The sequence below is a fragment of the Phytophthora sojae genome (genome assembly GCF_000149755.1).
Source record: "Phytophthora sojae unplaced genomic scaffold PHYSOscaffold_1, whole genome shotgun sequence".
In the NCBI taxonomy this organism is placed as follows: domain Eukaryota; phylum Oomycota; class Peronosporomycetes; order Peronosporales; family Peronosporaceae; genus Phytophthora; species Phytophthora sojae.
In genome coordinates, this window is record NW_009258115.1 from 10,910,438 (window position 1) to 10,921,180 (window position 10,743).

The window sequence follows — 10,743 nt, forward strand, 5'->3', positions numbered from 1 at the left end:
CCCCCAAGCCTTCCGCTGCCATTGCCTCGATATTGCGAGCGTCGATCAGATCGCGAGTTGAAGCCGCTGCTCTGTTCGAGCGAATCCAGCGACAAGTGCGCGCTGCGTATTCGTACTTAATCTGAAGTTCGTACAGTAGCCCGCAGCTGGGGGGATTGTAGAGCTTTCAAGGACACGACGTCGCAAGCCACGCGCGTCGGGGACCACGGCGCCGCTCCAACAGGGACGCGCCAGCACACACAGCAGAGATGGAGCCGCACGCGCCGCCAGAGGTCGAGGCGCAGGCCACGCCCCCAACAGAGCCCGTCGCGCCCCTAGAGGCCGCGCAAGTCGCCGATGCGCAGGAGGCCCAAGATTCTGCTGCAAAGGAGGAGGAGAAGGAAGATAGCGCTGCTGCTGAGACAGCGGAGCAAGCAGAGGATCCGCCTACTGAAGCTGCAGAGGGCGATGGCGCTGCGAAGGAGGAAGATGCAGAAGCAGCGGCACCAGCAGAGCAGAATGATGCGGCCGGAGCTGACGTTGAGGAGAAGGAGCAGCCGTCGACTCCGGATGAGGAGGAAGCAGCGGAGCCAGCGCCAGCTGAGAGTGGTGACGCTGGTGCGGAGGAGAAGGAGGTTGAAGTGGAGGAGCCTAGTGCTGCTGAAGAGAAGCAGGAAGATCCGTTGACAGAGGACGAAGCGCTCGCTGCTGATGTGTCAACACCTGACGCTGTTAGTGATAACGAACCGACAGAGGAAGCGGAAGCAGCGGTGGAGGAGCAAGTTGTCGAGAACAAAGAAGTTGGAGCTGGATCCGAGGTTGCAGAGGGTGGGGTTGGCGCAAAGCTGGAAGCTCCGTTGACGATTATCGCTCCGGAGTCCCCTGCACCTGCAGAGTGGGAGGAAGTAAATGACTCGACACCCGCGGCGGAGCCTGAGTTGTTAATGGGGGATGATGATGCTGTTGATCCTGCTGGCGACGATCATGACGGAGCAGCCGCTACCCCTGAGACCGCCTTGCAACTTCCGCAAGAGCTGGAGTCGGCGTCGCCTGCAGCGGTTCCTGAGCTGCTTGACGCGCCTACCGACACAGAGACAGAGAACGCAAACAATCCGGCTGCGACGGAAGCGGAAGCTAAAGAGTCCGAGCAAGATCAGACCGAGAATGGGGAGAAGCCCGTAGAAAACGCTGCTGCGGAGGAAGGCGAGCACGCGACAATCACTGCTGTGGCAGAGTCTGCTGAGAAGACGACTCCTCTGGACGCGAACTTGGAAGAGATGCTAGCACGGATCCGGAAGAAGCTGCCGTGCGAATCGGTCGAGGTGTTGGATTCCGGAGAGATCCTTGCATTGCCGAAGGGCTGGTCTACTCGTCAAAGTAAAACGAACGACGGCAAGACGTACTATGTATCACCCTACGGACACACGCAATGGTTACGACCGCCCATGAAAACTGGAGTTATCTACAACTGGGTACACGAGATCGAGGTAACGTTTGGCCCTGGCCGGCTTGGACTCAACCTGAAGCAAATTGCTGGAATCCCTGGTACGGAATTCACGGATCTCCAGGTCCATATCGCCGAGATTTACAAGTTACCGAACGGAATGGCTAGCCCTGCAGAGATTTATAACTGGAGTGTCAAGCCTGAGAAGCGTCTTGCAGTGAATATGCGCGTGACGATGATGAATGGGATCTCGCTGGCGGGATACACGTACTCGGAGGTGCTGGAGTTACTTGCTCGGATGGTACGCCCCGTTCGGATTAAGTTCGCTGATATCACGAAAGGCATCGTTGGCCGAGTCGAAGAAGAAATTCCCCACGAAGAGACGGAAGAAGGAAAAGAGGCTCGTGCAGCAAGAGTGATGCAGAACTCGCGTCGGATGGAATATTTCCAGATCCTGGTGTCTTACGAACTTCACAAGCAAGTGTGGGCGTCTACAAAGCAGCACATGAAGCTTAAGCGGCTTGAGATGGAAAAGAAGTGCGAGGTCATGGAATCACAAATTGAAGGGGAGGAGCAGCACAAAGAAACCTTGGAGAAGGAGCGTGAGCACTTGGTCCAAGAGGCGGCTTCACTGAAGGAGGTGATTGAGCAGTTAGACAAGCAAACGGCTGGAGAGTTCGAGTCGCCAGAGGTCTTGAGGACAGCAGAGCTGACCCAGCGAACCGCGGAGCTCGAGAAGGAAGTTTCTGAAATCATCGCCGAAAACGAGGAACTACAGGCTGCACGCGTTAAGATCGAGGAGACTCTTGATGCTTTGCAGAAGGAGCTTGATGAGTATGGTGACCTCGAGGTGGATACGAACAGCGCCGGCGAGATCAAGTTTTTCTCGCCAGCGTTTTTGGGCTCAATGGTGCAACGAGGTTCCATCGATACCCGCGCTGAGGATGCACGTGAACGACTTCTCGAGAAGATTAAGGCGCAACGTGATCATCTGGAGGAAGACATCAAGCTGGAAGAGGAGCGAACGAAGTTCGTGGAATCGGAGATCCACCAGTTCCAGAACCAAATGGACGTGGCAACGGCGGCTGTCAAGCGCGAGGATGAATTTATTAGCGGTGAGCGCCCACCTCAACTGATCTTCTTGGAGAACAAGATTGCCTTGCTGCGGAAGAACCTGCGGGAAACGGTGGCTGGAATCGCGAAGGCGACATCAAGTGGAGACCAGCAGCAGGCTGAGAACCTTTCGCTGCGACGAGCTGACCTGAAGGATGATCTGAAGACGGCACTAGACGATATGCGGCGAATGGAGAACGACCTGAAAGTTTACTTCGACGTCGATGAAGGCAAAAAGGTTGCACTGCAGCACGCAGATTCGTCAGTCGATACTGTTGACATCGACGAGGCCCCGCACGAACGCGTGTCGGAGACATCGCGGCTGCAAAACAAGCTGACGAAGCTTCAAGCTCAGTTGCACGAAACTGTTGTCCAGCTCGCAAAGGCGGCAGGTGAGAAGGACGAGGAGCGCAAGGGCGAATTGAGCAAGCGGCGGCTGCAGCTGAAGGACGAGATGAAGATCGTGCAGGATCAGTTCCAGGCGCTGACGAATGGTACGCTCAACGTGTCTGCGAAGACCAAGGAGACGTACTTGAGACCTTCGATTGTCGGCCCACCTACGATGCAAGACCCTCCTCGGAGATCTACCGCGGGCTCGCGAGCGTCGCTTAGCGGGCTTCGAGGCTCCTTCAGGGGTTCGCATGGTGGCAGCAGACCCTCAGCTAACGGTCAACGGGGCTCCGAGCGACACGAGCAGAACTTGACCCAGCGCAGCAGCAGCAGTGCATCTATGGGCTCAATGTCTTACAACTCCAACTCGAACCAGGTCCCTCGAGAGGGCATGCTGCCGATGATGAGCGGTGTTCTCCGGAAGCACCCTACGCACTCGAATGAGAAGGGCACGTTCGGAAACATGTCGCTGCGTGGTGTTCGCGAGCGGTGGTGCAACATCGAGCCGGACGGATATCTCCGTTACTACAAGCGAGAGGGTGATCGCGAGCCGCGCGGCTCCATCCCACTCATGCACAAGTCTCTGGAGATCCTGCACGGCAAGGAGGTGGGCAAGCCCAACGAGTTTATGATCTGCTCGCCCACGCACCAGACGCGGATGACTGCGAAGAGCCACGAGGAGATGCTGAAGTGGGTCAAGGTGCTCCAGTTGGCCCACCAACACTTCATGAACCAGGGCCGTGGCTCGACCGACGGCGCTCCCGCAGCGGGCAGTATCTCGTCCTCCGTCGGCAGCACCGCCGATCAGGTGGCAGCTAACGCCACGTCACCGGACGCCGAGCTCGAGTACCGGAACCAGCGCGCGACGCTCGGCTTCTGATGACAGTTCAACCACGACAGACCTGACCATATTCAAATTTGTTACTTAAGCAGGGTTTTGATAGTTATCCCTCGTGCTCACACAGCCAACCCCCAAGGCATTAAGACAGACACCAGGACACTGTAGACGTATTTAACGAGTGACAACAACCAACAGCAGCAACCACTTGACCATCGTCAAATGTAGCCATGTCTCGCTGCGTCTAAGTAAATATAAGACGTTACAGTTTATATATTACATTTCACAGCCCCATACATTTCAACCAACCACCCCATAGTGAAATCAAAGCTCCCGGAGCGAGCAGCAGCGGAATGTTTCGCGCCCGCAAGTTCGTGGAGGTGCCGTCCAAGCGCGCGGGGCTGCTGTCCGCCGACGCGCTGAGCGCCAGCAAGCGCCAGCGCCTGGAGCACTGGGACGCGCTGTACGCGCCGCGCTCGGGCGCCGGCGACGCGGAGGAGAGCGCGTCGCTGCTCGTGGACTCGCGCAGCTGCACCATCGTGGAGGGCGCGAGTCTGCCGCCCCAGGTGCTGGAGGAGCTGCGCAAGGAGTGGCCGCAGCTGCCGCGCCACCAGCGCGTCCAGGTGCGCTGCTGCAGGGCGTCCGTGCCCTCCGCGCGCCACCGCAGCGGCCGCCAGTGGGTCCCGTACTTCGTGCTGCCTCTGCGCACCAAGATGCTGCTGTGGCAGCAGGAGCGCGGCAAGGTCATCGCGCTGCAGCTGCCCGACGAGCTCGAGCCGGACGAGGTGCTGCACCCGTTCCTCTTCGCGCTCTACAGCCAGAGCCTGAGCCTCATGGTCGTGGGCAAGAGCGGCATCGTGCTCTTCTGGGAGGACATCGAGCTGCCCTACGAGAGCGTTCCGCTCAGCGTGCAGATCCCGTTGGGGGTCAATGAGCACGTGACCACGCGCCCAAATGCCGCTATGGTGGCCACCCAGGAGGACGAGGAGATCCACGACGACGCTACGGGGTTGGTGTGCTGGAGCAATCAGGGCAACGTGTGGGAGGTGGCGCTGGACGACCGACGCATCCGTGTGCGCGCCTTTGAGAAGCAGAGCGCGGGCTTCCTGTCGGGCATCACCAAGTCTGTGTCGCAGTTTTTCTTCTCGTCCACGGCGTCGAGATCGGGAGCTGATGGAGGAGAGCTGGACCTGAACCAGCCTATCAAGTACCTGCGCGTGCTGCCATCGGCCTTGAGGGACGCGGCGTCCATGAGCAGCAGCGGAGAGATGGACGAGACGGCCGACATGCTGGTGCTGTTCCAGGACGGCATGCTCGAGCGACGTACGTTCAGCACGGGGGACGTGATGGACTGCTCGTGTGTTTCTCAGTGGCACTTTGACGCCAGCCGCGTGGCCATCAGCTACTTCAGTGACAACTTCCCGGAGGCTCATCTGGCCAAGGTGTACGTTGTGTCGATGCCCTACGTGCAGGAGACGTGCTTCGCGTTGCTGGTGGCGTTCGTGTGCTCCTCGTCGCGAGCTGGGACGAATGCCAAGGTGAAGTATGCGCTGTTCCAGTTCTCTCTTGGACCAGTGGATGACGACACGCCGCCTGAGCTCGAGTGGGCGTGCGTGCTGGACTATGAGCCGGCCTTCGATGAGCAGAATGCCAAGCAGTTCTTTGCGGTGGAGAGTTTCCCCATTACGCGTGGCGCGCTTTATCTGGTGTGGACGCAGATGCTGCCGGTCCAGTTTTCTACCATTCTGCTGCCTCAAGCCGGGCAGACAAGTGTGCGCTCGGCGGCATTCCCGCTTCAAGGTGCTCAAGGACGACTGGCGTTGGCGTTTGGAGCTCGCGTGGACCAGAGTTCGTTCGACAACAATGCTGTAAAGGGCTCCGTGTCGTTTTTGCTGATGGATGAAGACCCGAAGGCACCGAGCGGATCGGTTTGTATGGCGACGGCCTCGGACATGCAGAAGCTGGAGCGTTTGGCGGCCCCAGCTCCGTCTGAGGCATCTGTGGAGAGGACGCGCAGGCGACGTGAGGAAGCAAGCTATTTGACCAGCGAATCTTCACATTTTCTCGGTGAGAGCCTTAGTGTGGAGGATTACGTTCGTCTGATCTTGACGCACTTTCACGACGACCCGGATTCCGCGTCAGCTCTTCGTGTGAGCTCGAGAGATGTCGGTGCTGTTGCGCAAGCTGCTGTCTCGGTGGACCTCCAGATCCTGGATGCAAAGTCGTCGTCCGGATTGCGCTGGGAGAAGGGAGCCAGCGATGATGCTCCCCCTGCTCAGTCCGACGCACAGGAGAGCGACGCTGATATTTCTTCAGTCACGCCGAAGTTGGTGCGCTACCAGCTGGAAGATAAGAGAAATCGTCATGCGGCATTTATGGAGTTCTTGCAGCGTCGCTGCTCGTCGGTTTGGGAATTCATTGAAGATTCTGGTGAGCTGAAGCGCTGCCTGACCGAAAACGAGGAGAAGCTGCACGCTGCGATTGCTCTTAGCAAGTTCCAAGCTTCAATTCTGTCTTCGGGGGCTGCCGACGATGAGACTTCGTCAGAGGTGCAAAAAATTCAGCAGCGACTAACCGGGAAGTTCCTTCTTCACGCGATTGAGAAAACTGTCGAGAAGCGCGGATACCAGAAAGAACAGCTCCGTCTCGCAGGCTACAACTCCTTTGATGTGTTCTACTGTGAAGTGAGCAAGATCACTGAGCTCTTCCAGCACTTGGGTGACGAAGTGCAGTACCTTGCGACCTCCATTGGTGAAAGTGACGCGACGTATCTGTACGCGTTGCTTGAGAGTGGGTATGCCATGTTAAGTATGCTCCGCACTCCTGTGCAGAGCTCTACTGCTAGCTTTGCGGCAACCGGAAGCTGGGCTTTCACGCGCGATGTCCGAGAAGTTCTGGCTAACCAAATTTCTCGACTGTCAGTTCTTGCTGGATACTCGCAGTCGAGCTCGGCGGACAAGCAGATTCGCTGGCAGTACGATGAGATTTTCGAGCTGACTGATCAGATTCGGAGACTAGGAACAGTGCTGCTGGACGACTACGCTCGATTTATTCCTCTGGCTTCAAGTGATGAAGCAGACGAGCTCCGGAAGGAAGAAACTTTTACCAAGCGGGTGACGCTGAACCCGTTGGTATACATCGCGACACAGACCCCATCTCAAGAAAGTGATATGGCTGTCGACTTTGACCAGGATGGTTTTGTGACGCGGAAGCGAGCAGATCTATTCAGCAAAAGTGTCGAGCTCTGCGAGAAATATTCTTACTACGAAGGCATGGTCTATCTGGTCTTTTTTGAAGACTCGGAGAATTTGTCCAAGCTGGATTGCGTTCTTGGCAAGCTGCCCAAGAGCCCCGCGTCGAAGAGGCTGGAGTCATACTGCAAGAAGTACGAGGGTTTCGACGACTTTATTTTCCGCTGGTACAACGGCGAGGTTCGGAACCCGTGGGCCCAAGGCAGCCGAGAAGCTAGTGCGGCTTCGCCGACTATGATGGCTTACCTTCTGGCTCATTCGCAAATTTTCGCGCCTTCGCTGCACAAGTTTATGAAGAGCCGAGAGCACCTGAGGAAGTACCGATGGCTGACTGCGGTCTCCATTGAGCGGTATGACCAGGTAGCAACACTTGCGCTGCGTGAAACAAAGGGCGAGCAGCGCTCGTTGCCCAAGCGCAAGACCATGGCAAGCATTGCCAAGATTGCTGCGTTTGCTTCACCCAGTCTGTCCCACCCTGAGAGGGTCCAGGAAATCAATCGGGAGGTAAGCTGGATTGTTCCGTCTTCTCTCGTTGGGAAGGATGTGTACTCACGTTTCGTGTTGTGATGGTACAGCTTATCCGTGGAAAACTCCAGGAGCTCTTGCTGCAATTGCCGCTGAAGGAGCCCATCAGCGCCCAACCGCTTGCACCTGAAGAATTAGCTCGCGTGTGCGTGACATCGGCTCTTTCCGCCGATAAGGACGACCCTATGAGGTACAGCGAAATGTTTTGAGCATTGGGCTATCGTTTGTCGCCTTACTAACTCATCTTGCTTCGACGTTTTGTGCAACAGAACCAACATTTTCTTGATGGCCCTCGAGGCGTTGGAGACCCTGGCTACGGACCCCCTTACTGAGGAGTACGAAGAGATGCGTGCGAGTGTGTGGAGAGCCTGCATCGTTGATGATGGCGAGTTGTGGGACAATCTGGCTGCCGAGTCGGCTGCGGGCGTGAACGAGGAGAAGCTCGAGTCGCTCATGCGCCAGACCCTTCTTTACAAGGCGATGAAGGAGTATGCGTCGCGACCCGAGCATCTGATGCACGGCGCCGAGACAACTTCGGTACTGACGATAGAGGTTATTCGGGAGCTGGTTCATCGCGAGGGTGATGTCGACTCGGTCGTAAGCGTTCAGAGCCAGCAGTTGCTGATCAAGACGCTGCATTTGGCGCTGCAGTAGTCCGCCCACCTGCAAAGTTGCGGATCGATTGAAAATACACAACCTTACGCCACACGATGATCATATTTCTCAAGACATAGAGCGCGTGCTTCAAGTAAGCGTGAAAGGTGATGAAATTGAACACAGCCTGCCGGCAACAGCGGAGATCATAAAATTCATATAGTAGCGACAGCACTACCTCCGAACGAAGTCAGCGCAAAAACAGAAACTCCTAATTACAGCGTCGAGCGACTGGGCCTGAGGCGCCCTATCCTAATCATCATCCTCCGCCGATACCGTCGGCATGGGCGACAGTGCGATTGCCAGCTAAAGGAATAAACAACATGGTAAGTCAACCCTTTCGTGACTCGCCATCACAAACACGATCGAAGTACTTACCACGGCCACCGACATGAGGATAACACGCGACTCCAGCTCCGAGTTTTCGGTTGAGATCACCCAACTGGACAGCAAAAAATAACGAGAGGGTCAAGTTAGAGCTCAGCACACAGATCAAAACATTGTCGAGACAAAGCTTACCTGTCCGAAAGGAAGAGCGCCAACATGCCCACCGTCAGCAGCGCAAGTGTAGCCTTGGACTGCTTGTGCTCGCCATGGCGCAGAGTGAACACGAGCGCGATGATCAGCGACAGGTTGGCAAGACCAGCGGAACCGGCGACCATCGTCTCGAACTCACGAGGCGTACCGCCGATCAACAGCAGCAGCTCCGCAGCAGCACGCCAGGACAGAGCAGTCGCAACCCACTTGGCCGAAGCACGCCCATCCTTCTGGTGGAAGAACAGCAGCAGCGCCACCACGGGCGTGAGGAACGACAGCCATCTCCGCCACAGCTCGGTACCCTCCTCACTGTCGCGGGGCAGCATCTGGCTAGCCACGAGAGAGCCTACCACCGCCGCTACACTCAAGACGGACGCGAGGTACCCGCTCTCCACCACCTTGGCGATCAAATCATCCTGCACCGAACCGGCGTGATCATGCACCGGGCTAGTCGTTGCACTGGACTCGGACGTCGTCGACTCCTTCTCGCTGTGCGGCTTCAAGAGCACTCCCGCCTCATCCTCCTCCTCGTACGAGAGGGTCATGGTCTTCTTCTGCACGTCCGTCTCCGCCGCCAGCAGAGCAGGCGGCGCCATCTCGCGCACCTGCGGGGCCAGCGCGGCAATCGTCGATCGCAGCAGAAGCGAATCATCCTCCTCGTCCGTGGCCGGGTCGGCCTTCTGCTCGTCCAGACGCGACACAAACTGCGTCGACGACGTCTCAGTCGCCACCTGTTTCCGGGTCGATCGGCGTCTCGGCGTCTCCTTGGCTGCGACATCGTTGTTGCTCGGGCTCTTGCGTCGCCGCGGGGTCGTGGAGCTGGGAGACGTCATCTCCTTCTCCTTCTTCGCGTCCTCCTTCTTCTCCTCGTCGTTGTTGCTCTCAGGCAGCTTCCTGCTCACCGAGGCGCTGCGAGAGCGACTGCGACGTCCCCTCGGGCGACCGGGGCCACGTCCAGGACTCTTGCTCTTGCGCGGGCTCTTGGACGTCGAGCGGCCGGGGCTGCGACCGCGAGGAGTCGAAGCTCCCGACTCCTTCTTGCGTTCTGCAGCATAATAATAAATAACAATAAAATAACGGTTAGAGACCATTGTACCATTTGAATTGCCGCTGACCCCCACGTACGCTCTTCGAAGCGCTTGATGACGTCCGAGTAGCCATCGGCCATGAGGTCAATGCGGCTCTCCCTGCAATAATAGTTTCCAATATATTAGTCGGTATAGTATTAGGTGCAGTAGGGGGGTAACCTTCCACCCCAGGTGGAGGTTACACGGGACTTGTCTTGTATTGCACATTAACGCACCAGGTGTTGTTCTCCTCCCCGAAGCCCTTCCACACCACATAGTAGTGCACGCGCTGCTTGATGAGCTTGCGGTCCACGATGCGCTCGATGTCGTCGGCGGGCATCTCGGCCTGGGGGCTTGGTGTCGTCGTTGCTGTCGTTGCTTCTCTCTCTCGCTCGGTAATGGAGACCAACAACTTTTTTGAGACATTCGTAGTGAAAAACCTCGATGATGTTGAGGTTTTATTAGCGTCTCATTTTAAAATTGACAGAAACAGTAGCCAAATCATGAATTTTATGTCGCTGCTGGACGTGTAGCCATGCGGAAAAACTTCAATCTTGAACCTACACTTGGCCAGCAGCAATAGATCATCACGTGCCTTCATCAGAGTGTCTTCATCGCTATCGTGGTGTGCTGACGATTAATGGCACGCAGTTTACGGTTAGCATCATTATTTTTTGTTTGGTCCGACTGGGCAAAAGAGAAAACAACACCAAGCGTGTGCTGATAACAAATGAATTCAACACTCGCGGCAAGAACAAAATTGTGAACTTGGAGCTGGCAAAGGTGTTCTCAGCAGCGAAGATTAAGTCGCGGACCAGCGCCAGGAACGAAAAGGTCTACAACGACTTCTAGTCGAAGCAGTAGTTAGGCGTAATGACACAGACAAGAATTGCTCGGCGAATTTTGTCGTCCCCCGCCAAAAAAAAATACTGGGCCTCTATTGCC

The 10,743-nt window shown here is 56.6% G+C and overlaps 3 protein-coding genes across 3 annotated transcripts; 2 read left to right on the forward strand and 1 right to left on the reverse strand.

Annotated features, from left to right (window-relative positions):
• Positions 1–248: 248 nt before the first annotated feature.
• Positions 249–3,853, forward strand: PHYSODRAFT_349410 (hypothetical protein; the record flags this gene model as incomplete). Its single annotated transcript, XM_009518874.1, has 2 exons — positions 249–884; positions 912–3,853. 2 exons carry the CDS (start codon positions 249–251, stop codon positions 3,804–3,806), a joined length of 3,531 nt encoding a protein of 1,176 aa, XP_009517169.1. The 3' UTR covers positions 3,807–3,853.
• Positions 3,854–4,117: 264 nt separating this feature from the next.
• Positions 4,118–8,194, forward strand: PHYSODRAFT_310044 (hypothetical protein; the record flags this gene model as incomplete). The annotated part of the gene is made up of 3 exons (XM_009518875.1): positions 4,118–7,519; positions 7,591–7,730; positions 7,810–8,194. The coding sequence occupies 3 exons, from the start codon at positions 4,118–4,120 to the stop codon at positions 8,192–8,194; spliced, it is 3,927 nt and encodes a 1,308-aa protein (XP_009517170.1).
• A 306-nt stretch (positions 8,195–8,500) lies between these two features.
• Positions 8,501–10,142, reverse strand: PHYSODRAFT_552991 (hypothetical protein; the record flags this gene model as incomplete). Its single annotated transcript, XM_009518876.1, has 4 exons — positions 10,035–10,142; positions 9,857–9,918; positions 8,714–9,776; positions 8,501–8,636 (listed from the first exon to the last, which is right to left on the reverse strand). The coding sequence occupies exons 1-4, from the start codon at positions 10,136–10,138 to the stop codon at positions 8,501–8,503; spliced, it is 1,365 nt and encodes a 454-aa protein (XP_009517171.1). The 5' UTR covers positions 10,139–10,142.
• Between the last annotated feature and the right edge of the window lie 601 nt (positions 10,143–10,743).